The sequence below is a fragment of the Leiobunum rupestre genome, chromosome 5 (genome assembly GCF_980474605.1).
Source record: "Leiobunum rupestre chromosome 5, qqLeiRupe1.1.hap1, whole genome shotgun sequence".
Lineage (NCBI taxonomy): Eukaryota > Metazoa > Arthropoda > Arachnida > Opiliones > Sclerosomatidae > Leiobunum > Leiobunum rupestre.
In genome coordinates this window covers 58,062,869-58,090,600 of record NC_143388.1, presented here as the reverse complement: position 1 = coordinate 58,090,600, position 27,732 = coordinate 58,062,869, and the positions used below count along the sequence as shown (strand labels likewise).

General features: G+C 37.0%; 2 protein-coding genes and 1 long non-coding RNA gene across 5 annotated transcripts; 1 reads left to right on the top strand and 2 right to left on the bottom strand.

Annotated features, from left to right (window-relative positions):
- On the bottom strand, positions 1–2,906 carry LOC149945393 (uncharacterized). Its single transcript, XM_090175730.1, has 5 exons — positions 2,701–2,906; positions 2,364–2,641; positions 2,073–2,298; positions 1,762–1,881; positions 1–1,703 (listed from the first exon to the last, which is right to left on the bottom strand). The coding sequence occupies exons 1-5, from the start codon at positions 2,791–2,793 to the stop codon at positions 102–104; spliced, it is 2,319 nt and encodes a 772-aa protein (XP_090031856.1). The 5' UTR covers positions 2,794–2,906; the 3' UTR covers positions 1–101.
- A 159-nt stretch (positions 2,907–3,065) lies between these two features.
- Positions 3,066–12,085, top strand: kibra (WW and C2 domain containing protein kibra). The gene is made up of 20 exons (XM_090174434.1): positions 3,066–3,419; positions 5,410–5,519; positions 5,604–5,698; positions 5,767–6,059; positions 6,140–6,269; positions 6,341–6,457; positions 6,530–6,678; positions 7,620–7,784; positions 7,991–8,080; positions 8,162–8,947; positions 9,703–9,858; positions 9,933–10,125; positions 10,195–10,317; positions 10,396–10,641; positions 10,700–10,909; positions 10,994–11,092; positions 11,154–11,340; positions 11,402–11,475; positions 11,578–11,702; positions 11,765–12,085. Exons 1-20 carry the CDS (start codon positions 3,292–3,294, stop codon positions 11,997–11,999), a joined length of 3,711 nt encoding a protein of 1,236 aa, XP_090030560.1. The 5' UTR covers positions 3,066–3,291; the 3' UTR covers positions 12,000–12,085.
- A 7,125-nt stretch (positions 12,086–19,210) lies between these two features.
- Positions 19,211–20,397, bottom strand: LOC149945391 (uncharacterized). 3 transcript variants are annotated; one of them, XR_016480958.1, is made up of 4 exons: positions 20,295–20,397; positions 20,149–20,213; positions 19,800–20,084; positions 19,211–19,718 (listed from the first exon to the last, which is right to left on the bottom strand). It is a non-coding gene; the product is annotated as an uncharacterized LOC149945391 (long non-coding RNA). The 3 variants fall into 3 exon arrangements; XR_016480959.1 differs by having other exon boundaries at positions 19,909–20,084; XR_016480957.1 differs by having other exon boundaries at positions 19,211–20,084.
- Positions 20,398–27,732: the final 7,335 nt, after the last annotated feature.

Here is a 27,732-nt window from a genome sequence, read left to right as displayed (position 1 = left end):
TTAAAAGAAGGTTATTTTACTTGCCGCAAAAATACAACTTTATCACAAACGTTAAATTAAAACCAAATACCTGAAAGATGTAAAAATAAAAGAAACGCTTTTCATTTGTTTTGAAGTGGTTCAACTCCATCTGCAGGAAGTCTTTCGAATTGCTTTGTTTGACGATGAGATTTATAAGATTCTATAAAACTAGACGTAGCTGTTTGACTACTTTGTTCTTGTGTGGGAAATTGAGGAGTTGTGAAAGATGACGACACTGGAAGACACTCTTGGAATTTAGTTTTGTAACGAGGACGATTTTTCGCCGCGGAAGATGGTAAAGAATTGTGACGCACTCGACCAGTTGCTTGATAAATATTGATAGAGACAGCCGCGGGTCTAGATGTCAGGCTGAGATTGTATTTATCCGAAGACGAGGAAATTGGCGATAATTCATCCTTTTTACTGAAGCTATTAGATTTACTGTGAAATGGAGTGCTCTGTTTGAGATTATCTTGGTTTGCTTTAACACCTTCCGTTAAGAATGAGATTCCAGAGTCTGTTTCTGAGGGGCTTAGTGATGGTAGCTCATTCTCTAATTTGATCGGATTAGGGCATAATATTATTGCATTTTCGTATTTATTTACAGAACAATCCATATCACTGTTATCGTGGATATTTTGATTGAGAAGTATATTGTCTGGTATACAGTCGCTCAAACTCATGTCAATTTGATCGTAGTTTGTATCACTCGAGCGTTGCCATCGATTCATCATAGAGTCTACACTAAAGGTGGCGCTGTTATTCAGGGCAGCTATACCACTAAAAGAATCACTATTGGACGAACCACAGCTCAATCGCTTAGACTCGTTAATTAACATCGTTTCTGAAGTCAGAGGGAGTGTTTTGTCAAATAATTCATTTAAATGAGCATCGCTTTTTTCATCTTCATTTTCCAGTTGCTGAATAATGTTTTTACGACTTTGCAGAACTTTCAGCAATGATTCGCTGCGATTTTGATGTATGGTGATGTCATTTTCAAGTTGGGCTTCTTCCTTTCTCACAACTCTTAACCGTTCTGTTAACTTTCTTTCTCTTTCAAGTGATAACTTCAAAGAATTATCCACTTCGGATGCTTTAACTTTACCATCTTGAGCCTTCCTGGCTAAATTTTCAAGTTGTGTCTCGCGAGCTTGAAGTTTATCGCCGAGAGTTTTCAGTTGCTTTTCCCTGGATTTTAGGGTGGTTGATGTGAATAGTATTTCTTCTTCTAAATGCTTTAAACGGTAATTGAAACTTGCGATGCGGTCACTGTTCATTTGAATTTCAACAGACTTTTTCTTCAGACTGTTTTCCACATCCAATAATTGATTTGCAATGTTGACTTTCATTTTCAACTTTTCATTCAATGTTTCCAATAATTGGTCAATTTCTTTATCATTTGACCCAATTTCATCCATTAGACTGGTGTATTTGGAATGATTTAGAAAAGAAGTCTTTTCAACGAGTTCACGTTTCTCTGTTTTTAAAATTGAGTTTATTTTGTTGCAATGTTCCAAGTCTTTCGTGGTTAGTTCTAATTTAGCCTTCAAAATTGCGTTTTCTTGAGTGTAGCTATTATTTTCATCCAATAGAGTACTATTTAGTTTCCTTTCTTCCGAAATCTCGTTCTCCTTTGTTTGCAATTGCAATTGAATAAATTTAAGAACATTTTCTGATTCATTCTAAAAAAATAGTAAAATTAAACAAAATCCCAGTATATTAAAAACTTTTCAAATTTACCATAATTTCTGATTGATTTAATGATTCTCTCTGAAGTTTATGGTTAACAGAACTGTTTTCTTCTGAAAGCTTTGCCGCGTTTAGTTTCAATTCATTTAATTCATCTTCCAATAACGCAATCTAATGAAAGACAGATGCTCAGATCAGTATAATTTGAATCAAAATGACACATTAGAGCATTTGGCCGAGAAGCACCTGATAGTTGCCTAAAAGGCGGGAAGAAACGTACATCCCATTGAATACACTACCAGGTTATCTCAATCCAAACTAAACAAGCCATTGCGTTCAAATAATGAAAAGTAACCGATTACTTTATTCAAAAGATGAACTTTTTCTTCAAAATATTGCTCAGCTCTAGATTGATTGTCTGATATAAAACTTAAGTAGTTATCATTATTTTTTTGTTCGAAGGTGAATATTTTTGATCGAGCATCATTTAATTGAATTTGCAAAGTTTCAGCCTGTCTTCTGGAATTCACAGCTCTTTCTAAAGCAGTTGATAACTGTTTCTCATTACTTGATATTATATTAGAAATCCTGCCAATTAAACCAAAAAATACATTAGATCTTTTTAGCAGTCGTAAAAGCTAATATGTATTTGCCTTTCTCTATTTTCTTCCAATATTTTATTAAGTTTTTCTTCGTAAGATGACGTTAAATCTGCAACTTCAGTGTCCTTTACAGAGCAGGTTTGTTTCCAATGTTCTACTTCTTGATTGTATTCATCAAGGCATTCGCCTAATAATGTAATCAAGCCTGAAGTGTTATACAAGTCTGTTACATGAGCTCGGTGTTTCTTTAATAGTGAATATAATGATTCTTTGGCATTTTCTAACCCATCTTCAGAAGCCGGTATTAGAAAGGTGTCATCTAGTGAGTGCTGTAATTTAAAAAAATTTAAAGCAATTCGCGAAGTTAAACTACGTTTATTGTACTTACACTGGCTGATATGTAGCTTAAATTTGAATCTACAGAATCACACCGCGGTAACTCGCAGGTTTCGCTGGCGGTTTTACCGTTTAAACTGGCCATTTTAAATTTCCATTTAACAATTAATAATTTTAAAGCGTATTTAATACTTTTTTATTGATAGTGCTCGATTAAATATTTGAAAAATATCATTTTTCGCGGCAGCTGCAACAAAACTCTCGCGATTCCAAAATAAGCCTTTACTCTTCATAGAAGCCATTTTTATGTCAAAATTTGAGATGGTCGTAGCCCAGTGCTACCATCTAGGGTATGTTTAAAGCGCGAAAATGAGAGTTTTCATTCTCGTAGTATCCTTAAACAATTCTTGTTTCCTTGAGAGAAGCTGCTCACAAAGGATATCGAACAAAAATTCATAATACACATTCCTTTCAATTTTCTAGAATGGGCACTTACGCTCTCCCAAGGCGTTTTGCTATCGCCGAAATGTAGAAGCGACGTCACACGAATATATAATGAGGTTTGCAAGATGGAGCCCGAGCGAAGTCGCGAAATGCATCGATAGCGAAAAATTAAGTTTTCCATTGTTTTTCGGTCCAAAATATGCCTAAAGGACGTAATGGTGAAATTCCTTTACCGGAAGGTTGGGATATTGGTACAGATTTTGATGGAAAAGTGTATTTTATTGACCACATCAACAAACAAACTACTTGGATAGACCCTCGAGACAGGTAAGCTAAGCCTATCTTAGGAATGTGTGCCCCAATGTCTTAATCCCGGAATTCCAAGAATATTTTACCGCGAGCGACGCTATTTCCCAATATTTTAAAATAATTATCGGTTTAACTAATTCATGTATCGCATTTTAAGTAAATTTAGATATTTGTCTATGCGGTAGCTCGTAGATATTTCCTAAAGTACTTTTTTAAATTTAAAATTGTACTGTTACGGAAATTCACCCAGGCCACGCTGCATTCCTCGACCAGTCTATTAATAATTTTGAGGGGTGTCGAGTAGTGTTCGAAGCCGTGGACAATCGCTATTTCGCAAAAAAAAATTTCCGATATACCCAAAATTGGTTATTTTATTGAGTATTCTGATATTTTCCTATTTCATTTGTATAATTTTTGTATATTCCGGCGACACAACCATTTAATATTAATGGAATGTGAACCCAATGACAAAATGATAGTGCCACCTTCCCTATTAAGTAATAATAGACTAGTCCTGCCTACTCTAAAAATGAAATATGTATTAGCCCTGGGGGTATTGTGCTAAAATGCTGTACAAGTACAGTCATTAAAGCCCAGAGCTAGAAGGGAATTGCAGTGTGGTAATTTGCTAGTAATTTAAGAAACCATGGGAAAAATGCAATCGATAATTTAATATGTTATAGGCTTTAAAAATTTTTTGACATATATGTATACTAATGGTAGACTACAAATTAATCTTATATGTATGTAGTTTGAGTTGCTCAATAATTGCCTGATTGTCAATTGTTGTCATTCCTTTTAGTGACTCGTTTAGATAATTCACAGTTAAAAAGAGTTTATTACACAATATTTCAGACTATTAACTGATAACGGAAATAACTTAGATAAGGGCAGTTTTGATAAATTTTATTACAGTAGTCTGTTGCGTTTTTTGTTGGCTATACTTTGTACAAGGTTACTTAAGTCTTCCGATGGGTTTATATTTCTTGGGACAGTACTTAATCTTAAAATTTATGTCATGTAAATGCAGATTAAAACTTTTGAATTCTAATCCTAATTTGGTTTAACTTGCGAAAACAAACCTAATGTACAGGGTTCATACGAAACCTAGGTATCCAAGCAAATAGAAAATAAATTAAGCCGAAAAGGCAGAAGAAATTTTTTAACACCCTGACTCATTGATGTTGGCTTATTTATGTTGTTGAACCCTGATTCGGGTTTTTGATGCGCTAAATAGCCAACCTAGTAACAAAGCCAGGCTGCAATTACCAAATCTTTAAATACACCTAAATTGCCTTCAGAGAGTCAGAAAGTTTTAGTACAAACCATTGTGTGAAATAACCAAAGTACAAAACCTCTTTTTGGTTTTTTTAAACATTATCTTAAACCTTATATCTGTTCTGTAGTTATCTGTAAATTAATAGTACTGACTACTGAAACATTCCCGGCAAACTTCACAAAGGGTTATGGGTACTGAGTTTCTGTCCTTTGTGCTTAATTTTTTTGGTGATTCACCATTGAATTCATAATTTGTTTGTTGATATTTAAATGGTTAGTTTCATATATCTGAAACAAAAATAAAAAATTCTCTTGTTGCACAAATTTTTAGATTTCCTTCATAACTGTTTCCTCTTAGGTCTACCAAAACTTATTTAAGTCAAAACTTTTCTTATTTCTTGGTGTTATCAAAATTATGCATAGTACACACAATCTGGTGTATTTTTCATTTCGAAACTAATTCAAAACTCTGTATACAGTGCAGAAATCATGTTTTTATAACTTAAACACATTTTAAAATTAAATTTTCAAGAAAAATTCCAAATCAACGTTAAAGTTCTGAAACTGTTATAAAATTTCGCGATGCTTCAAAGTTCCATACACTTAATATTGAAGATTTTATTAAAAATGACATGTTTTAATGTCTTTATCTTCTGAGTTAAATTTAGTTTTGATAAAATCTGTTTTTATTAAAATTTTCAATCTTACATAAATACTTTTATATTTTCAGGTATACTAAACCTCAATCTTTTGCCGACTGTGTTGGCGATGAACTGCCATTTGGTTGGGAAGAATGTTTTGATTCTCAGATAGGAATTTATTATATTGATCATATTAATCGTAAGTAGAAAATGATTGATTTTTATTTTATTTTTATGTAATATAATAATGAAACCCTTATTAAAAACCTGATAAATCGCTTAGAAACCAATCAAATTGAAGACCCGAGACAACAATGGAGGCAATTGCAAGAAGCAATGTTAAAAGACTATTTACTCACTGCCCAAGATGATCTTGATGTAATTAAAATTCTATTCACATTATTTTAATGTTTGATAGATATATTTATATATTTATTTTTACGTAGGCCAAGAGAGAAATCTTTGATGTAAAACAACAAAGGTTATCTCTGGCGCAAGATGAATACCGTCACTTGAATGCAGCCCTACATGGACTGACTACTTGTCATTCCAGCGTTAGCCTCTGTTCCACGGGTTCTGCTGGCTCTAGCGCTAGTAGCACAGCCACCAAATACGATCCCGACTTGCTCAAGGCGGATGTTGCCCTAGCCAGAGATAGAGTTTCGCGACTGAAACGAGAACTAGAACAAATTCGCACCGAGATGCAGTACAAAGAACAAGGTCTCGAAGCTTTAGTCCAGTAAGTTTATAATTTCAAATGAAATTCTATTCAATATTATTGGCAGCAGTTAGAAAACTTAACTACTTTCATCTTTTTAGGGTTGATCAACAATTTTCTGGTCAACCTGGTGGATATAGTTTGGCGGAAGCTCAGGCAATAATGGAAGAGCTAATTAATATCCGTAAATCGCTTAATAGTGGTGAGAAAGAAAAGGCCGAACTTATGCAGGTACTTCTACAATTTTTGTTAAACAAATCGGTTTTTTGTACGTGTAACCAAACTTTTCCTTCCAATTATAGAGTTTGGCTAGGCTCAAAGATGATCTTACAAGACTTCAACCATCTCCCGATGTTTCAACTCTTAGCATACCTCATGAAAAGCTGACTACTGCTTCTCAAACTGACTTGTCGGGAGAGGTGAGAGTAATTTTAAATTTGTTCTATTCCAAACTTACGCATGTTTATGTTTCAACCCTTTTTGTCCCATAGTTTGCTCCCTTGGGTGCTAGACTGGCTGAAATGGCTCGAATGAGGCTTCAGTATGATGAAGCTAGGAAGCAGGTCCATCGGATACAACAAGAATTAGCCGATCTTGAAGACAAAATGGCTCCTGGACAAGTTGAATCGGACAAAGATAGGTAAGAAGTAGTTTTTCTTCAAAATTGTTTACTGCTCTTAGTGAATTTGGTGATTGGGCATTTCTAGCAATTCTAGAGTTGAGGCAAAATTATCTAGCCTCTGTAGTAGTGTTTAAAAAAGGCTTACTTATAAAAAGCTTTGAAATATTAGTAAAATTGATAAAATCTTATTAGCTATACATGGATATTAAGTAGAGGTAAGTGTCTAATAGAGAGGTACGCAGATTTCTTAACACCGCAAAATATTTTTTTGTGCATCATTACAAAACACCGTATAAATTTCCAATTTCTGTCAATTTTTATCTATTTCGCTTCTGGCTGATTTTATAATTTTTTTTGAATGCTTAATTTCTTTAAAGCATGTTTTGTGCTTGTCAAAAGTATGAAGAAAAACCCCTTTATTTTGCACGCATGAATGCATTCTTTTGGAAGATTCTTAAATTCGCTGTTGTTTACTCAAGCTTAAAAAAAGAGTCAATGTCGCTCACTTTCCAGACGCTTTAATATCTCCTACTATAACTATCATTACAAAGCATAATTAAGTCAAGGCCACCTTATTTTTAATGGAGTTTTGCCCTTACATTTTTGGTGGTTGGTATCTGTACTTAATTACGTTAAAAACGGAGTTCATTATCCTTAAATAATCGTGGTTTAATATTTGGTGGAATAGTCTTGTTTTGTTCCCCATACTGGCAAGTTTAATCTATTAACTTACCTTGATAGCTACAACTTTTAGTGTTAAATTAAATTTATTTAAATTTCCTATTGCTTTTGAGATTTATTTATCAGTGTATTTACCTATTTTTAAGCTTTATTCATTCAAGTGCTTATTCGCCACAAAATCTATATTACTTCTTATTTTTTTTTCCATTTCTGTTGAATCTGTTATAATCGTGGCTGCATGACCTTTGATGTTGAAAATATTCGTGCGCATGTCATAGGCTGCTTCTGATTCAAGAAAAGGAGCAATTGTTGCGAGAACTTCGTAGCATCAATCTGAAAGGAAGAAGCAACGTTGAAATAGCCGCTGTTCATTCGGAAATATCCAAACTTGAACAAGATCTAGGCAATGCCATGGAAATGTCAAACCGAGCAATTGCCGATAGGTGAGACTGCGAATTAATCCCTCGAATGAAAGTCTTGAAACAGAATCTGCCATGTTTCTGCGCTTTTTCTCTTTGTTTATGCCCTATCTCAAATGTTATATTTTGGACCAGAGAAATTTTTTCTCAAATTACTTCCCCAAATGCAGGATTAAATGGGTACTAAGTAAGCCTACCTTAAATCTTAACTAATTCAATATTTTGTATAGGTTACGATTACATGAACAAAAGAATGTTTTACTTCAAAAACTGAAGGATTCAATGAGGTTAACCACTTATTTGGAATCGCAACTCAAAAGGTTATTACTATTTATTGTTTTGCTTAAGAATCGGGACATTTGGTGGAAGTGGAAAGCTACAAATGTTTTCTCTATTTTCAGCTTGTCAGCGAGCACGTTGTCAGTGTCATCCAGTAGTTCACTGGGTTCTCTTAGTACCGGTTCTCTGTCAGCCAGCAGTAAAGGCTCTCTAAGTAGCCTTAGTTTTACGGACATTTATGGATTCCCGCAGTGCACGACTGATCCTACGCTTCATGATCTTCAGAAACGAATTGGATATCTTTTACAAGGTGGAAACCGTAATCCAAACACTGTCCCTTCCAACGCGGTTGCTCCTGCGTCCCATATTCAAACAATAGACGAACAAAGTGTTCTACCAGCTCAACCTGGACTACTACCTACGAGCGGTCCTTCTTTATCTCCACGCTCTTCTCTCTCATCAATTTCTCCTCCTCTTTCGCCGTATGACTATGGCCCACCACCAAGCTACGAACAAACAAATTTAGAACGTCAAAGGCGGTTAATGAATTCGGGATTGGACGAATGTCTCGCGGACCTTAAAATATTGGGTGCTCCGGGTGAATCTCTCGATCATAGACTTCACGCTACTCCAGTTGCTTTGCCTATGGTTAATTGGTCATTACCTCATCATTCGCTTCAACCTGATTCAACTGGGTTGTCAAACAATCGTGCCATTTTTGAACTAAGTGGTGACTCTGCCTTAAGTTGTAATAGCCAGCCACCGCTTAGTCCTATATGCGAACTTGGGACCGATATTGACGTTCAAGCTACCAGTTTTAATACCTGTGCCAATCGTAGTGTATCCGCCGCAGTTAGTGACGAATCAGTTGCTGGTGACAGCGGAGTGTTTGAGGCTTCTAACAAACGGTAAGTTAATCAATTTTATTTCAATATTTTAAAAAGATTTTTGTTAGAAATTAACCTTAATACAATAGGCATTTGCTAAAATTATTTCAGTAAAATATATATATATATTTAAATTAACATCCTGTCAAATTGTTTATTAAAATTTGCTTTCAAATTATCATTGAATGGTGCAATTGAACAATAGATTTATATATTGTATTTTTAACCCTTTCCAGTAGCCTAAAGCTTTTTAGTTTCTAACATTTTATAATCTTTCCTTGTTCTATAATGAGTCCCATTACTTTGGTACTTCCTAAATGTTATTCATTCCCTTCAGTTTTTAAAGGAAGCTATGGTAAATCCTGAATATTTAATTTTCTTTATATTGAATTTCAAGAGTTTTATTTAGCTCTTTTTCTGTAAATATTTTGTAATGTATAATTTTTTAAAAGATTTTATAAGTAGAAAATCGGTAAAATTTTAAGATCTCCAAAAAAAGTTTTAAGTTATGTCTTTACTAACAGGGAAATATTTTAACACTTTCAAATCTCTGTCGAGACATTTAGCTTTAATGAGTCTGACTTTTTGTTTTTGAACCTCCTTTGAACTGATGGAATTCCTTGGCAGTTTGCCATGATGCTGATTAGAAACCTAACTGTTTTTGTTACTAGTGGGAATTTTTTGCAATCTGACGTTTTAGTTTATTTTTCCCCGTTTTGTTTTGGTTCAAGGGCCATTTCATCCATCTAAAGAGTTTAATTTTGTTACTTGTATAGAACAAAAGATGACCACCTTGGTCTCAGTGAATTAAACTTGGAAACATCGCAAGTACAAGTTAAATTGAGGTACGCAATGGAAGATGGTCTACTTCACGTTGGTATCGAAAGAGCTCGTAATCTCTCAGCTTTATCTGTACCAGAAGGATATAAAGTGTTAGTCTTGTTCAATTTAATTTAATGTTTTGAAATATGTGAATTCAAATGCTAAATCGCCTTAATACATTTAGTTGCATCAAGGTTGCTTTGTTGCCTATACAACCTGATATGGTTTGCAATTGTAGCACTGAACCAATTGATAATCTTAGTAAACCAAGAATTGGAGAGACATTTAGGTTTCCATTGCCATTACAAAAACTGTACACGAAAACTCTGCAAGTTAATATATGGTCTGTTAATTGTTTAAACGAAGAAGAATGCCTGGTAGGTTTTTTTAAATTTATTTTAATATAATTTGAGTTTCAACTGCATTCTTCTAATTATTATTTATAGGGAAGCTCGCAAGTCAGTTTGGCCGATTTTAGTCCAGACAGCATTTCAACAAAGTGGTACAATATTTTAAGTTTTCGGTTTATGCAGCCTGAACCCAATCCCGCAGATAAAGATAAAGCTGTCGTAAGTACACTTTTACACTTGAGATTGTGTCTTTAATTGCGTCTCCATTTGTAAAGTTAATGTATATTTTTATATAAGAAAAAGGTTAATGAAGATAATGCATTTTCGGAAACGATTCAACCGAGAATATCTTGCGTCAAAGAAGAAAGTAGTGACGAATCTACCATTATTTCATCTCAAACATCAACTTTAACACGAAATCAAGGTCCCACAATAGACTGTGATTTAGGTGAAGTTGAAGGTGAAGAGAGTGATGTTGATGGTAGTGACAAAGATGAACAAGATGGAGAAGATTTGCGGGAAGATGGTGAATGTGATGATATGGTAAGATTGTTACCCTAAATTTGACAATTACGTTTCTACATGTTTGTTTGTTCAATAGGCTCCTTGCCACAAGTGTGAAGCTGAAAGACTAGCTGTAAAAGTAGAAATGTGTGATAAAGAAACTAATACGGAGTGCATTTTCATGCCTGCCAGAGCCAAAAAAGTTCCAATAGGGCCTGCTGATGCTTCAGCTCGAGCAGTAGTTATCAAAAGGTCCCAAACTTTTTCTCCAAGCGCCGCTGTTAACATACATCATTATATTTGCCGGGTAAGCATTTCATCTTGCTCTAATTTACTTAAATGGGATTGATATTTGCATCAGGTACTTACCCACTATTTATTTCTATCACAGTTGAATAGAAGTGATAGTGACAGTTCAATGCCGCTGTATAGAAAAAGTGTCCCATTTCATCGGAACTCAGTTGAGAGGAGAAGTTTAAGGTGGAAAAATGTAAGTTGTGTATTTAATTTTATTTTAAATTAACTCTAATATATATATTGTTACAATTTAGACTGCCAAAGTTTGCTCTCGTCACCACCGAAGTAAACGTACTGTAGGAGTTCAGAGTGGTAATACTCGAACTTCTTTAGATCTGGCTTTAGATTTACGAGCCTCGCACGCCAAACTCAATCAGCTCCAGGAAGAAATTACCCGCCTTAAAGAATTTAAGAGGCGGCTGGAAGAAGCTAAATCAAAAGGTAAGTTATTGCCTATTTAACATTTTATTTATCGTTTAATGACCTATTGCATTTTCTTTAGGAGATACGGAATTGCCTAGTTGGTTAAGTGAAAATGAGCAACTTCAATATGTATTATCTAAAGCAAATTACGATGTAAGTGTGAAGTTTTACTTTCAATTTAGTTTTGAAAACTATTAGCGCCAATTGGCATAAAATTAGATATTTTTCTAACACAATTTGACATTATTCGAGTAGAGCCGTTCAAAACAAGGATCTGAGGAAAGGAAAATAGAGAAACTTCTCCAAAAAACGTCGAAAGAAATTTACAAATTAAGGAAGAGCCGAAAAAAGCAGCCAGACCTTTTAGAAGCGGCATTTAGGTTTGTAAATGTAAATTTTTTTTTCTAAACTTGCAACTATTTAAATATTAATATTTTTCTAGGGAGAAGATGGCCTTTTTTACTCGCGTAAATATGCTAGTACCACCGTTACCTCCCGAATCGGACGAAGGAGACACTCCTACAGGCACTCCTTCAGGTACAGTTGACATTAGAACTAGAAAGCTAAAGAGGCCAAAATCTCCGAGTTGCTCTTCTAAAAATAAAGTGGAAAGTGACAGTACGAAAATGGAACGGTATGATTACGAGGTTGATCCGGAATTAGGAGTTCAAGTATAGTGAAATATGTGTTGACAAATGTGTTTGACTGAATGGAGGAACGGGAAATTTTAATATTTTCGTACCTGAAATATCAGTTTGGAAAAGATGAAACAAATTGAAGATACGGACAAGTTTAATTGGAGCGACTTATTCTTTTCAATTGAAAGTGATTTATTCGAGGGTGATGGTGTGAATGAGTTAATTTTCTGTTTTTACGGACCATTTCGTTAATTGAATGGGCAATATTTGTCCCAGCCATTTTAATAAGTGCCAATAATTTCAAATACATGTACATGTAGTAGAAGAAAGAATAAGGCGCTGTCGTGGTCTTTTATTCCACACAATGGGTTTCCCATTCAAGGAATGAAGCCAGTATTTAATATATTGCAACATTGTTTTCTTCTACCATTTCCTAACTTAACAATATTTTTCGCCCATACTTTTATTATGTATAGTTCATTTTTGCGTCACAACATTTTTGTTTAACTTTTTGGCATCTCTCAAACTAATATTAAAACGACAAAATGTCTGTTGACTCAAAATAGTAGTTACTACAAATTACCATGACATTACGGTGTTAGCTTAATTTCTTATTGCGAAATAGGCCTGATGGATTCTTCTCAATTGTTTGGATGTTAACTATTCCCGTTAATAATGAGAGTAAAATGGCTATAAATTTTAGATAATTTGGTATAAAAGTTACCATAAACCGCGGTACATTTGTCTGTTGCTTTGGGTAAGCATTGAAAATGCTGATCATGATTAAAAATAATTTATAACTTTTTATAATAAATCTAGAAAGATACATATGCATTTTGCATAAATTTTTCTAGACTAATTATTTTGAATCGTCTATAGTAGAAAATGTATTTAAATGCTGTGTTATTTCCAAAATTTTGGCCAAAATAAATTCATGATGTTTTTATTGGACATAACTGATTCAGTGATAGAAATAACTAACATTGTTATATTCCTATATTTTCCATACAAATATCTTTAAGGGAAATATTTTAGCGAATGTGTAACGTCATGACAGCGAAATACAGTTAAAGGTAAGAGCGCTATAGCTTTGCAAAATTACGAACTAAAATGCTTTCCAGGTTAGGTTTCACATTATTTATTTTCGGAGTTATTCAGTTTCCATGTTTTTCTGATTACTCTGCGCTTCCATCAGTCTCTATCGTTGCAATATAAGTACATTCAAGTTTGCTTTCGTTGAAAATTGACAACATACCTAAAAGCATAACCGCCTCTAGTTAAGGAATGACCCGCGACAAAAATACGCATATCAATTATAAATTATCACGCGTCGTTCCTCTGCACGGCCATGGCCAACTTCGCGCGCTCACTACGCTCGAAGGTTCAAAGGTTCAAAGGTTTTTTTATTCGCTCGTACAAAGTACACCCTTTTGTAACAGGGCGGCTCCAATGGGAGCTCAGCATTAATAATACACTAGTAATAAAAATAAAAGGTAATGGTAATGGAAAATTAACCAGGAAAACGTAAACAGGAAAAAGTAATATACAACGTTATGTAATAAATTTTAGGGGGAAGTACTATGTAGACCGGGAAACAGAGAAGTTAGGGTAGTCAAATAAGTTAATTTTTCTTCTTCTGCCAAGTCTCTAACACCTTTTGGATCACCTCGAAGTCCCAAACATCCCCTGCAAGACCAAGAATATTTTCCAAGGGGCACCCAAAATGCTCTGCCCGCCAGCTGTTACACGCTTGGTCAGTTTCCGTTTCTGGGCATTCTAGGAGAACATGGTAAACATCCTCATTCACTTGACCACATAGCTTACAAAGCGGGGATAAGGCTTCGGAACCCAATAATTCCACTTGACGTTCCCTGGTTAGTAGGGCACCCGTTCGAGCTTGAAAGAGTAAACCGCTGCCCCACGACCCAGTATAACATGCCTCTTTCATCGGTTTTTCTTTAGCTTTGTAATAGCCGAGGCTTGTTTTCTGACGTACTTGGGACTTCCATGATATCAGTGCGGCTTCCTGTACCTCTTTCTCCACACATGTTACCCATTCCTTATAAGAGGTAGCCTTGTCTCTCTTTGAGCTCAGACATAATTGCCGGTCCACTCTTTCTATTGCTCGAGACCAGTCCGTTTTAGAGCCATTGTCTCGAATGTATGTGTATACTTTCTTAGCTATCCTTCTAGCATCCATAAATTTGAGGCGTCCCAGAAATTTCAATTTGCTGCGAGCTTCTCTGGTTGCCATTGTACTCCATCCCATCTCACCATCTATAGCGGCATTAGCCGCAAATGGGCCTGCATTTAGAGCCGTTCTGCCTACCGCTCTCTGGCATCTCTCCAGCCTCTCCCTAGTCATGGCTGAATAACAAATGACCTCGTTTGCATACGTCATTGTTGGTACGGCTACACTCTTCCAAAGTGTACGGCTGACCGAGTATTTGTTGTAGGACTGCTCGGCTAGGTTACGAACTACCCACCGCATCGCGTTTCCCTTTCCAGCCACTATCTTTTCCATGGTACTCAAAAAAGGACCAGTACTATCAATGGTAATGCCCAGGTATTTGTACTTGTTCACCTTCTCCATTGGCTTCCCGTCGAGAAGGTACGACCACTCATCAACAGGCTGTGTAGAAAAGGACATTGTATTTGACTTATCCATGCTAAATAGTAAGTTCCTACACTTGGCAAAGGCCGAACAAATGTCAAGTAGCTTCTGCAGGTCGTCAGGGTGATTTGCGAAGAGTACAATGTCGTCCGCATAAAAAAGGCAAGACACACAGAGGTCCTTATTTTTTGGAGGATACCCAGGAAGTTTAGCTCCATACCCAGAAACTTGTAGTGACTGGGCTAGGTCATCAAGGTATACTGTGAACAGGGTGGGAGATAACGGGCAGCCTTGGCGTAAACCAACCCTACTCGATAATTCAGTCGTCGCAATCCCCTCCAGATAGTATGTGTAGTTACATTCCTTGTACAGACTCTCAATTTCTGATCTCAGGGTAATAGGAATAGCCTTGGAGGAAAGACATTCCCACAGTTTAGACCTATCGACGCTGTCATAAGCTTTCCTCAGATCCAGGAAAGCAATTTCCAGGCGTAGAGCCATTTTCATGGTCAATTCAATTAATTGCATGATGACAAACAAATGATCGCCTATTCGTCGGTCCTTTCGAAAACCTCCTTGGGGCTCACAAATTAAATTATTTTCCTCCAGAAAGTTAGTAAGGCGATTCTTCAGTAACATTGCATACACCTTATACATTACTGAGGTGACAGCAATGGGGCGGTAGGAGTCGAGCTCCAGAGCATTTTTGCCTTTCCCTTTATAGATTAGAGTCACTCGTGCACAAAGCCAGGATAGTGGTGCCACTTTACTTCTCTTAATAGAATTCAATATACTACACAGAGACAGGCGAGCGTTAGGACCAAGAGCTTTCAGACTTTCAGAGTAGACTCCGTCCGGGCCTGCTGCCTTCCCCGTTTTTAAAGTACCAAGCACCTTATTTAATTCCATAACTGAGAATTCATCGTCACAAAGGGGATCTTTCGCTTCAGTGCCCGAGCAGCTAGTTGAGAGGGATGGAGTGGTGGGACCGACTGTGGGGCTGAGTAGTTCATTCTCTAGATCTTTGATATACTCTGTGATTCTCAGAGCCACCGCCTTCTTTTCCCACAACAGGATCCCATTCTTCGCTCTAACTCCTTTAAAAGCCTTTTCTACCACCACCCCCTGCTTCCTCAATTTTTTCACGTAACGCCAGAACTTCTTTCCTTTGTCTTTGGCCGCCTTTTCGATATCCCGTTCCATTTTTAAGTTCACCAGTCTAATTTCACGTGATACTACGTATTTCGCGTTGGCTTTTGCGGCTTTATAGGCAAACCAGAGGTCTCGTACAGAGTTAGTATCGGCTCCTCTAGCAACAGCTAGTCTGTGGGTCTTTGCTGCCCTTTTTCTAAGTTTTATTGCTTCCCCAACTGACTTGTTCCACCACTTCTTTGGCAGTATCTTATTCTTAATGAGCGGGGCTGGCTGTCTCTTTTTTAACGTGCCTTCCATTGACTTTAGCATTAATTGAACGAAATTTTCATACGACTGATCACTCGTTCCCATAGCCTCTTCCATGGCCAACTGGAATAGTTTCATATTTTCTTCATTATCCAATTCCCAAAAAGTCCTTGGGTTGGGTTCCAGGGCGAGGCAATTGGGTTTTGTAACTTCAACTTGCGGTGACTCACAAATTGCCTCCAAAAATAGACTGTTATGGTCGCTACCAACACTCTTTACACCAAGCTCATCGATTTCCATTTTCGTAAAGAAATTTACTAATTCTTCGCTATAGAGAAAGTAGTCTACTGTTGTACGATATGCCTCATTGTGCCATGTATACATTCCACTACAAATTGGAGCCAAGTTACCCATTATTAGGCCGAAACTTTCAGCAAACAGCTTCACCTGCCGGCCCTTTGAATCTTCCTTCCCACACTCCGCAATATGGGCATTGAAATCGCCCATTATACAGACTTTGTAACCGTTCATGACTGCTTCTGTGACGTCCCTACTGAGGCATTCATAGATAAGACTGTTCAACGTTTTGGCTGCTGTAGAAATTCCCACAGCAAAATACACTAGAGCAAAAAGAATATTTGGCAAATTTTCAAAGTAGAACCACATGTGGTCTGTGCAAGTTTTGTGTAGCGTAAGGGGCACAGAAACAGGGGCCATAACGCCAATCCCTCCACCTTTCTTCTCACGGTCCTGGCGGTTATTTCCTAGCCATTGCACACCTTTGGGTAAGTTAGGATTGGCTCCGTCCCGTAGATGTGTTTCTGCTAGCGCAAAGAAAGTCAGCTTATCTCCTGATATAATAGATGATAGCTCCTGCATCTTTTGTTCCGATGCCCCACCCTGTATATTCAGATAGCCAAAACGGAAGAAAAGGAATGTTTTTGTTTTCTGGCTGCGCCTTTTCCCTCTCTTCCTAATTTTTCTCTGAACCATTTTTTTTGCTACAGGAACTTCAGCACTATGATCTCGGTCCACAGGGTCATTCACAGACATATTAACATTTCCGAAAGAGCTATTTACATATTTACACATTGTTTCCCTTGCCCTAAAGTTCAAAACTTGTGCGCGACTTATCTTCGTGTTGAAAGATATATCGTCTAGGGCATCCTCCTGCACTCTCATTGGTTGCTGGGAAGAGTCTTTTCCGTGTCCGTGGGTGACATCACCGGAAGGGCCTGATTCCCAGAATTCAGGCCCACCTTCAAGTTTTTTTTAGCATTGGAACCCTTAGCAGTAGATTTTGGTAAAGCCCTCCGCTTTTTCCACATAAGCATTCGAGAAAACATCCACTGCTGCAAGGATCGATCGGGGGCCAGCTGAACTTTACTGAATTCTAAGACTTGATTAGTCTTCAACTTAGGAGCTGCTTGTAGTATGACCTGTCGAGATTCGTGGCTATCCAAACAAATAAGTACCGGTTTCTCCTTTCTTTCTGTGCCTCTGCCAAAGCGCGTGCTGGTTTTGACGGTAAAAGAGAAAGTCTCCTCTAGTTCCAGATTCTTTCTTAACCAGTTTTCTGCCCCTTCTGGCGTGTCCATGTCGTCAAAATCCACTCCGAAGGCCACTAAGTTTTCTACTGGGGCCTCATTTAGTTTTTGGCCAGCAATCTCCAGACTTGACTTGTGTTGCAGAGTAGCAATCAATTTATTTTGTTCTTCAACCTTTAGCTGAAGGGAATCCAGCTTACTAGCCAGAAGTCGAGCGTTCTGTTTCTGGCCTACGGCCTCTACTTTACATAGGTTATGTTCTTTTTCAATATCTTTAAAACGCTTATCAAATGCCACATCTCTGGCCTCCAGGTCTCGAATAATGCCCTCCCGCATATTAGCTACAAAGCTCTGCATATTCTGAGATGATAAACGATTAGCTTCGTCCAATAAATCCAGTCTTTCCATGATCTTAGATTGTTGAGTGCAGATCTGTCGGGCAACGACCAACTCTAAGGCTGTCATAAGACTGTCAAAAGTTAGATCTGTTGGGAGACCACGCTTAGTTTCCACCTCCAAAGAGGTATCCTTCACCCCCACAAGTTCAAGAGAAGCCACCGGCTTCTCGGTAGGCCCACTTCTACAAGAGGGACAGCTGAAAGAGTTGACAATTTTACGCGGGATTTTCCTAGTTTCCGAAAGTTCAATTTGGACGCATTCAGCATGATACCACCATTGACACGAAATACATCGAATCCAACTGTTGTCTAGATTTTTACCCTTATTTGCAGCACAGTCCACAGAACCACACACACGGCAGACGTTCGAATCATCTCTGTGTAACTTGCCGCATTTAGCGGTCTTTTGGCTTGAGTCCCCAGGCATTGCTTATTTTAACGTTTTCAACAAAACGAAAAAGAATTCCAGGTCTTGGGCTTCGGCGTAGAATTGCAAGCGATTCAGAGAAGATAATATACAATATTTATTTTTGCTAAGCCTAACTTTTATAAATTTGATTTCTCGCGCTACAGCGGCCATCTCATTCGTTGACGTTCCTGTGTTAACCTATGAGCAAAAGATGTGTATGACGTCAGCGCCCCTAGCGGATTATTATTTTTAGTATAGTTTTTACATTGGGGACAATATAACCACCGAGCGTGGCGCTGAACTCCTACACATTATAGTACAGTTTATAGGGGGAAAATCCTTGCTCGCGGAATTTCGACGAATGTGTTGGCCGTAGTAGCGCGAACAGCGCGTGATCAAAGTTGGCCGTGCACCAGGCGGCCTACCCAAAGAATTTCAAATCCATGTATTGGCGCGAAATAAAAGTTTGGTTTTTAGTGTCTTCGACGGCCGTCGGGAGCGCTACTTCCGGACCTTAAAGTCGGCTCCTTTTACGATATAAATAACATGGTTTTCTATGGCGCGAAACTTGACCATAATGAGTACATAGTACTGGAAATTATTTAAATATCAGAAAATTTTATTTATTTTATACTTAGGTTATAACTTAAAAGTTCAATTTCCATAAATAACCCCTCAAATACTTAATTACTTAGGTAATTTTTAAATAGTTTGTATGAATAGTTAAGCCTTGTTGGATTTTAGATTTGTTGTCTTTTAAAACAATTTTCGCGGCGGGAAATTCGAACACTTGATAATTACTTAATGCCGAGTGATAATAGATTTATGTAAAAAGATATTTATTTCATTTTTCAATTATTATTTAAAGTTGTTACATATCAATAATTTTTGTATAAATTACCCAAATATGCCTTCGAGTTGTGTTCCCTATGACCCATCTGTAAAAGGCAAAACACCTGGAGTTTCTTTCCACGAGTTTCCTTCTGATGGGGCGTTGAGAGGCATGTGGCTAGAAAATATCTCTCGGGATAATTTTCAAATAAATGACAGATCAGAATTGCGCGTTGTATGTAGTTCATATTTTTGTGAAACAGATTACCGTAAAGGTCTTAAATTACGGTATTCCCACAGTGGCAGTCATATTGCTAGTAGACCAAACAGGCAAACCCTTATGTTATTAGGCCTAATTCCCAAGGGCGCAGGTGGTGGCACCAGTGTGGGAGTTGGTATATAGGGCTTTTAAGAGCATAGAGGCAGAGCTGTAGAGTCAGTGGTTAGTAGCAGTCAGAAACTAGTATGGGAGTGGTTAACTCCCAGCTAGCCTGCTAGTCAGTTGTAGTTTTCCCCCAGTGGCTGCCAGGTTGCATTCTCTTCCCTTGGTGGGAATATCTAAGAAATATTAGTATCTTATTATAATAGGATAGTTATTGTATAGTTCGCTCTAAGGCCTCCGAAGGCACGTTACCCAACCTTCTAGAGTAGAGTGGCTATACAGTATCCAACTTATATGATACCAAATGCGTTGAGTACAGAGCCTGATACGCAACGAACCACTTTAAAATTGGCAAGTTTGGCTTACGTAGCTGGTTTTGTGGTACAGAAAATGGAGCAAGCTGAATTTTGTAGCTTGTGTCTCGAGTGCATTTCCGGACCCTTCTCTAATTCACCACTTTTAGACTTTATTAAAACATCTGACAGAGGAGGTATAAGTTACCCAAATAAAGATTTTGTAATGGTTCATTGAGGCAGCACTTCCTTATTTACGAGAATCAGCAAGAATTAGCGAAAATATTGAAGCTCCCGTGTTGCCGAAACTTACCAGATGTCCAATTTTGCATTGCAATTTTAATGTCCCTCATGCCTCGATATCTGCCAAATTTATCTCTGACAAAATAATACCACCCGTAGTTGATAACATAACTAGGACAATTTGATTTGAGAAAGTAAAGGAACTAGTTTACAAACCTCAATCGAGAAAACTTCTGAAAATGTAAAGGTCTTTCATCTTCATTATGGATTTTCATATTTTGATCACCATACACCAGTGATACTTCATTGTTTTCCAGGATTCTTTAATATCTACCATTCATAATTACCAGTTTTCATTCATATCTACCAGTATTCATATTTACCGGTGTTCATTCATTTCTACCAGTATTCATTCATATCTACGAGTATTCATATAATCATATTTACCAGTGTTCATTCATATCTACCAGTATTCATACTTTTTTACCAATGTTCATTCATGTTTTCGTTCATTATCACTATTATTCCAACTATATATGTCTCTAAAATTTAATGAAAAAATTCAATTATTAATTTTTACGTCAAACAAATTATTTCATAAAAATATTAAAAGCATTTTTTATACTCATTACACTAAAATTTTAGTTGCATCACTTAAAATATCAGTTTAATTGTTTATCTACTTGCCATCAACAGTGATGGGCGCGCTCGTATCTTTGGATACTTTTAGGATACGAGATGATACTTTATCCGAAAAATAAAAATAAAAATATACGATTTTGATATGATCTTCTACATTGCAAAATGATCGCGATAGAATTTTGAAGAAAAAAACTCGGCAGCGAACTATATTTGAAAAGATTCTTCTCTTACCTAGCCTAGCGAAAAAAAGAGCGGGAATAGAGCTAGTGCTTCCATTTGTTGTATTAGAAATTACACGATAGATTTTTTCTGGTTACTCTTCAATTTTGTTCGTATTTGAGAGGAAATATTTTAACGCCATCTAGATATGCCGATATACAATTATTTGAGCGGCGAACATCTCTCACGTGATACCGAAATATAGCCAAACCCGAAACACTGTTAAGTGATAGAAGGGAGAGGAGCGGTCAACGGTCGCGCGGTTTTTCTGCTGGGGGAGGGGGGATCATTCGCTCTATCACTAGGCAGACAGAAGAGGGAAAGCAAAGACTGATTCTAGCAATAAGAAGCTGCGCCGCGCAGCCTGAAAGGCGATTTCAAAACTAAAACCAAAACTCTCAAAAGTTATTGTTCCCACCGTCCCAACTCCCACGCAGTTAGAGTGTCACGTGTGTTGCAAACTGGCAGTGTGGGCTGTGGCGATGCAATAGCTTTATTTATTTTCCATAATCAAAATTAAAATCGATTCTAATCCATAAAATTAAAATCGATTCTAATCCATAAAATTAAAATCAAATGTTGGAGGGTTTACTACTAAATTAATAATCAAAAGATAAAAATTGAAATATTCATTTTAATACTTCGAACTTTTGATATGAAAATTTTTTATTCTACTTTCTCGTGAAACGTAGTTGAAATATTTTTAAATATACTTTTCAAAATAATGAAAACTAAAGAAGTATTTGAAATGATACTTATCTAAATCTTTAAAGATTTCTATTGATATTTTTCAGGCAAGGGCAAAAAAGAATTGAAAATAATTGAAACTCTCATATCTTAAAAAGAAATTTGAAAGATCGTGAAAAATCAAAGGGCCAAAACTAAATAAAATGAAAGATTGTGAATGATTTTGTCGAAATCTATGCTCAAAAATATCAAAAATAAAATGATATTTTATAGAAATTTCAGAGGGAAAAAATTGATAGTATAGTATAGCTGCTGCCATCTATGTAAAAAGATACGAAAAAGATAGATATAATTTTTTTTGTGCAACACTGGCCATCAAATAGTTTAAAATCCAAACCAAAACGTTTGATGAAAAATTCCACATGTCGGTTTGTTTACATTCCATTCTAAACACGTGATTTTCACTGGCGCCTGAGCGGTGGCACTTTTGGAAATAGTCGATCTCGGCGGGAAAAAGGAATTAGAAAATTTTTAAAAGGGTTGTAAATCATGGAAAAAGGTTTATTATACCTCTGACATCGACGAATATATCGAATAGTTTTCAATAAATTCCTTAAAGTAACGAAAAACCATAATCGTTCCATTCGATTCTATGCTAATAGTTAGGTCCGGAGGTGGCTCCAGCGCCTCCGTAGCGGCAAAGAACGAATTTCGCTATTTTTGATCTTTTGGGTAGGCCGCCTGGTGCGAGCGTAGTGAGCGCGCGAAGTTGGCCATGGCACGGCTTTGTTTTTTAAATTAGTTACCTTCCCACCATAAGTTTCAATTGGCTCCATCTATTATACATGGAAACATTAAAATTGAACCTCTAAGCTCTAAATGTTTCTTTTTCTGTTACTCTGTATACTCGGTTTCAAAATATCAACTAAAGGCACGAACTAACAATACGCTTTTATTTTAAATTGAACTGTTCAATAAGACAAACTATGAATAATATAAAAAATTAATTAAACGTAAACATTGATAGTAGAAAATTGGAATATTCGCTTCTTCATAAGTAATAAATATGCTACTTATGGCTTCAAGAAAAAGATTTCAGGTCATACAATTTAACATTGTTAATTTCGTCGCGCCGTTGTTTATTACGAAGATATCCGTACTATTTTATAATTTCTAGCGTTACTAGAGTTACGATAATATTCGAATTAAGCTGTAAACCGGTTAAAAATAAACCATTATTATTAATTCTTGTTTTAAAAAAATCAATAGTGCGACCTTGGTTTAGACACGGCCAACTTTGATTTCTCGCGTAGCCCGAACAGCGCGTGATCAAAGTTGGCCGTGGTTTAGACTTCGACCAAACAAAACTCAAATTTACCGCCATTTTTGAAACGCACAAATATTTTATTCTGAAAACTGGCCTTGGTACGATTTTGATTTACAGGGGGCCTATTCTTGTCTCGGTTACGACATAACGATTCCGCCTTATAACTTCGCCATACCGACATTCGAGATAACGACATTCGCTTGAAACCTTATTCTTGTCCCCCTGTCGCTATCAGAAATGTCGTAAAAACGAAAATACCGCCAGGCGAGTTGTGACGTCAACATCCGGTGACGTGCCCCTCTAATCGTCCAATACGAATCGCACTTATTTATTTCTGTCGGCTGCTGTAATATTTTTGCGTTTGTTTACGTTTTCGCAGTTGTCATTTTTGTTCTTCGTTGGTAGTTTTTTTTAAAATAACATTGAGTCGCGCCACAAAATTCTGCGGAAATCTAAAGGTTTTAATTTTAGAATACATGGAGGCTAATGAACGTTTCGTTAGCCGTAAGTTTGATGCAAACTGTACAAACGAGGCGTACAGTACACCGTGATGTGCATTAGTCTTGTTCAAAGGCTTAATGCTTGTTGTGGACCGTACTGGAGGTGCAGTAATTTTTTTGGAATAGAAATACTGTTACTTCTATTACTTATGCATAAATGTTCCAGAGTTTGGCTGACTGGAACTTCCCAAACTAGAACTAAGACAACTGAGGAAGGTCGAGCAAATGCTGGGCAGCTCTCGTTTATTGAGCGGCCTAGGGGGTACATTTGGCCACTACGAAGTACCAGAAGCTGGTTTTGGGGTAAGTATTCTTTCATGAATACATTTCATGGTAACATTTCTTGATTTTAACAACAGATAATTGAAGAAAATGGATGCGGCATTGGCTACTTTAGATCAAAGTCCCGCATCTTCTTCAACAATGGATCCTCCATATTCAGTCACTATCGCCCATTCTTCTCCCACTGGCTCCCATTCCCGCAGATCTCAAAGATTTAATCATAGTTTACCAGTAGCGTCTGTGAGTTCTAACAATGAATATAAAGCCCCAGGAAAGGAAGGTGTAGCTCCGTCTAGTGGAACTTTTGCACCTCTCGTTTTCAAAGAGAGACCTGGTTGCGGTAACCGTTTCCAGTTACTCTGATTTGCTTTGCCGGAAGTTTCTAGCTCGGCCAAAACACGCGGCCAATAATATCAATCCTTCCATTCCTGGGGCTTTATATTCTTTGGTTCTAATCACTCCCAAGGTAAAAATATTTATCCAGCTGCACGAGGTAAGTAGAAAATCATTTACTTTAAAAATATTTAAAATTTGGAAAATATAATTTGGCTTAAACCGTTTAAGGTTGCAACCAACAAAGGCAACAGGGCCATATGCAAGGGCTCAACAATTTCTTGAGAAAATAAATTCAAATCTTGATAAGCAAACTAAGATAATGGAAGATCAGTTGGAAACTTGGTGCCATATAGCTAGTTCTCAAAGGGGAATTTGTATTGTAAAAACTATTTGAGTTTCATATGCTTAGTTTTAAAACAAAGTAAGTGAAAAATTCAAATTTTTTATTTTGAAGAATCTTTTACAATTTCACTAATAAAGTTTTGAAAAGAAATATAGTTGTTTTTCTGTTACCTATACACCCTCATACTTACCTTTATATTGAGAAGTTAATACTCAAAACTTACCTTAGGAATGATCCCTAGAGTTCTTGGTTGCTAGGTAACTTTTTTCAAAGATATCTTGAAACCATTGATGCCTTGTATATGTGGGCATCATGAGTACGCCCAGGGGGCCTATTCTTGTCTCGGTTACGACATAACGATTCCGCCTTATAACTTCGCCATACCGACATTCGAGATAACGACATTCGCTTGAAACCTTATTCTTGTCCCCCTGTCGCTATCAGAAATGTCGTAAAAACGAAAATACCGCCAGGCGAGTTGTGACGTCAACATCCGGTGACGTGCCCCTCTAATCGTCCAATACGAATCGCACTTATTTATTTCTGTCGGCTGCTGTAATATTTTTGCGTTTGTTTACGTTTTCGCAGTTGTCATTTTTGTTCTTCGTTGGTAGTTTTTTTTAAAATAACATTGAGTCGCGCCACAAAATTCTGCGGAAATCTAAAGGTTTTAATTTTAGAATACATGGAGGCTAATGAACGTTTCGTTAGCCGTAAGTTTGATGCAAACTGTACAAACGAGGCGTACAGTACACCGTGATGTGCATTAGTCTTGTTCAAAGGCTTAATGCTTGTTGTGGACCGTACTGGAGGTGCAGTAATTTTTTTGGAATAGAAATACTGTTACTTCTATTACTTATGCATAAATGTTCCAGAGTTTGGCTGACTGGAACTTCCCAAACTAGAACTAAGACAACTGAGGAAGGTCGAGCAAATGCTGGGCAGCTCTCGTTTATTGAGCGGCCTAGGGGGTACATTTGGCCACTACGAAGTACCAGAAGCTGGTTTTGGGGTAAGTATTCTTTCATGAATACATTTCATGGTAACATTTCTTGATTTTAACAACAGATAATTGAAGAAAATGGATGCGGCATTGGCTACTTTAGATCAAAGTCCCGCATCTTCTTCAACAATGGATCCTCCATATTCAGTCACTATCGCCCATTCTTCTCCCACTGGCTCCCATTCCCGCAGATCTCAAAGATTTAATCATAGTTTACCAGTAGCGTCTGTGAGTTCTAACAATGAATATAAAGCCCCAGGAAAGGAAGGTGTAGCTCCGTCTAGTGGAACTTTTGCACCTCTCGTTTTCAAAGAGAGACCTGGTTGCGGTAACCGTTTCCAGTTACTCTGATTTGCTTTGCCGGAAGTTTCTAGCTCGGCCAAAACACGCGGCCAATAATATCAATCCTTCCATTCCTGGGGCTTTATATTCTTTGGTTCTAATCACTCCCAAGGTAAAAATATTTATCCAGCTGCACGAGGTAAGTAGAAAATCATTTACTTTAAAAATATTTAAAATTTGGAAAATATAATTTGGCTTAAACCGTTTAAGGTTGCAACCAACAAAGGCAACAGGGCCATATGCAAGGGCTCAACAATTTCTTGAGAAAATAAATTCAAATCTTGATAAGCAAACTAAGATAATGGAAGATCAGTTGGAAACTTGGTGCCATATAGCTAGTTCTCAAAGGGGAATTTGTATTGTAAAAACTATTTGAGTTTCATATGCTTAGTTTTAAAACAAAGTAAGTGAAAAATTCAAATTTTTTATTTTGAAGAATCTTTTACAATTTCACTAATAAAGTTTTGAAAAGAAATATAGTTGTTTTTCTGTTACCTATACACCCTCATACTTACCTTTATATTGAGAAGTTAATACTCAAAACTTACCTTAGGAATGATCCCTAGAGTTCTTGGTTGCTAGGTAACTTTTTTCAAAGATATCTTGAAACCATTGATGCCTTGTATATGTGGGCATCATGAGTACGCCCAGGGGGCCTATTCTTGTCTCGGTTACGACATAACGATTCCGCCTTATAACTTCGCCATACCGACATTCGAGATAACGACATTCGCTTGAAACCTTATTCTTGTCCCCCTGTCGCTATCAGAAATGTCGTAAAAACGAAAATACCGCCAGGCGAGTTGTGACGTCAACATCCGGTGACGTGCCCCTCTAATCGTCCAATACGAATCGCACTTATTTATTTCTGTCGGCTGCTGTAATATTTTTGCGTTTGTTTACGTTTTCGCAGTTGTCATTTTTGTTCTTCGTTGGTAGTTTTTTTTAAAATAACATTGAGTCGCGCCACAAAATTCTGCGGAAATCTAAAGGTTTTAATTTTAGAATACATGGAGGCTAATGAACGTTTCGTTAGCCGTAAGTTTGATGCAAACTGTACAAACGAGGCGTACAGTACACCGTGATGTGCATTAGTCTTGTTCAAAGGCTTAATGCTTGTTGTGGACCGTACTGGAGGTGCAGTAATTTTTTTGGAATAGAAATACTGTTACTTCTATTACTTATGCATAAATGTTCCAGAGTTTGGCTGACTGGAACTTCCCAAACTAGAACTAAGACAACTGAGGAAGGTCGAGCAAATGCTGGGCAGCTCTCGTTTATTGAGCGGCCTAGGGGGTACATTTGGCCACTACGAAGTACCAGAAGCTGGTTTTGGGGTAAGTATTCTTTCATGAATACATTTCATGGTAACATTTCTTGATTTTAACAACAGATAATTGAAGAAAATGGATGCGGCATTGGCTACTTTAGATCAAAGTCCCGCATCTTCTTCAACAATGGATCCTCCATATTCAGTCACTATCGCCCATTCTTCTCCCACTGGCTCCCATTCCCGCAGATCTCAAAGATTTAATCATAGTTTACCAGTAGCGTCTGTGAGTTCTAACAATGAATATAAAGCCCCAGGAAAGGAAGGTGTAGCTCCGTCTAGTGGAACTTTTGCACCTCTCGTTTTCAAAGAGAGACCTGGTTGCGGTAACCGTTTCCAGTTACTCTGATTTGCTTTGCCGGAAGTTTCTAGCTCGGCCAAAACACGCGGCCAATAATATCAATCCTTCCATTCCTGGGGCTTTATATTCTTTGGTTCTAATCACTCCCAAGGTAAAAATATTTATCCAGCTGCACGAGGTAAGTAGAAAATCATTTACTTTAAAAATATTTAAAATTTGGAAAATATAATTTGGCTTAAACCGTTTAAGGTTGCAACCAACAAAGGCAACAGGGCCATATGCAAGGGCTCAACAATTTCTTGAGAAAATAAATTCAAATCTTGATAAGCAAACTAAGATAAT

What these genes read in the sequence shown, in the direction of transcription:
- LOC149945393 (XM_090175730.1), bottom strand. Translation starts at nt 2,793, where the DNA reads ATGGCCAGTTTAAACGGTAAAACCGCCAGCGAAACCTGCGAGTTACCG. An exon ending in TAAGCTACATATCAGCCAGT is followed by an intron (nt 2,642 to 2,700) that starts GTAAGTACAATA and finishes TTTAAATTACAG; the next exon opens with CACTCACTAGATGACACCTT. An exon ending in TAAATCAATCAGAAATTATG is followed by an intron (nt 1,704 to 1,761) that starts GTAAATTTGAAA and finishes CTATTTTTTTAG; the next exon opens with AATGAATCAGAAAATGTTCT.
- kibra (XM_090174434.1), top strand. Translation starts at nt 3,292, where the DNA reads ATGCCTAAAGGACGTAATGGTGAAATTCCTTTACCGGAAGGTTGGGAT. An exon ending in TGGATAGACCCTCGAGACAG is followed by an intron (nt 3,420 to 5,409) that starts GTAAGCTAAGCC and finishes TTATATTTTCAG; the next exon opens with GTATACTAAACCTCAATCTT. An exon ending in TTGGAATCGCAACTCAAAAG is followed by an intron (nt 8,081 to 8,161) that starts GTTATTACTATT and finishes CTCTATTTTCAG; the next exon opens with CTTGTCAGCGAGCACGTTGT.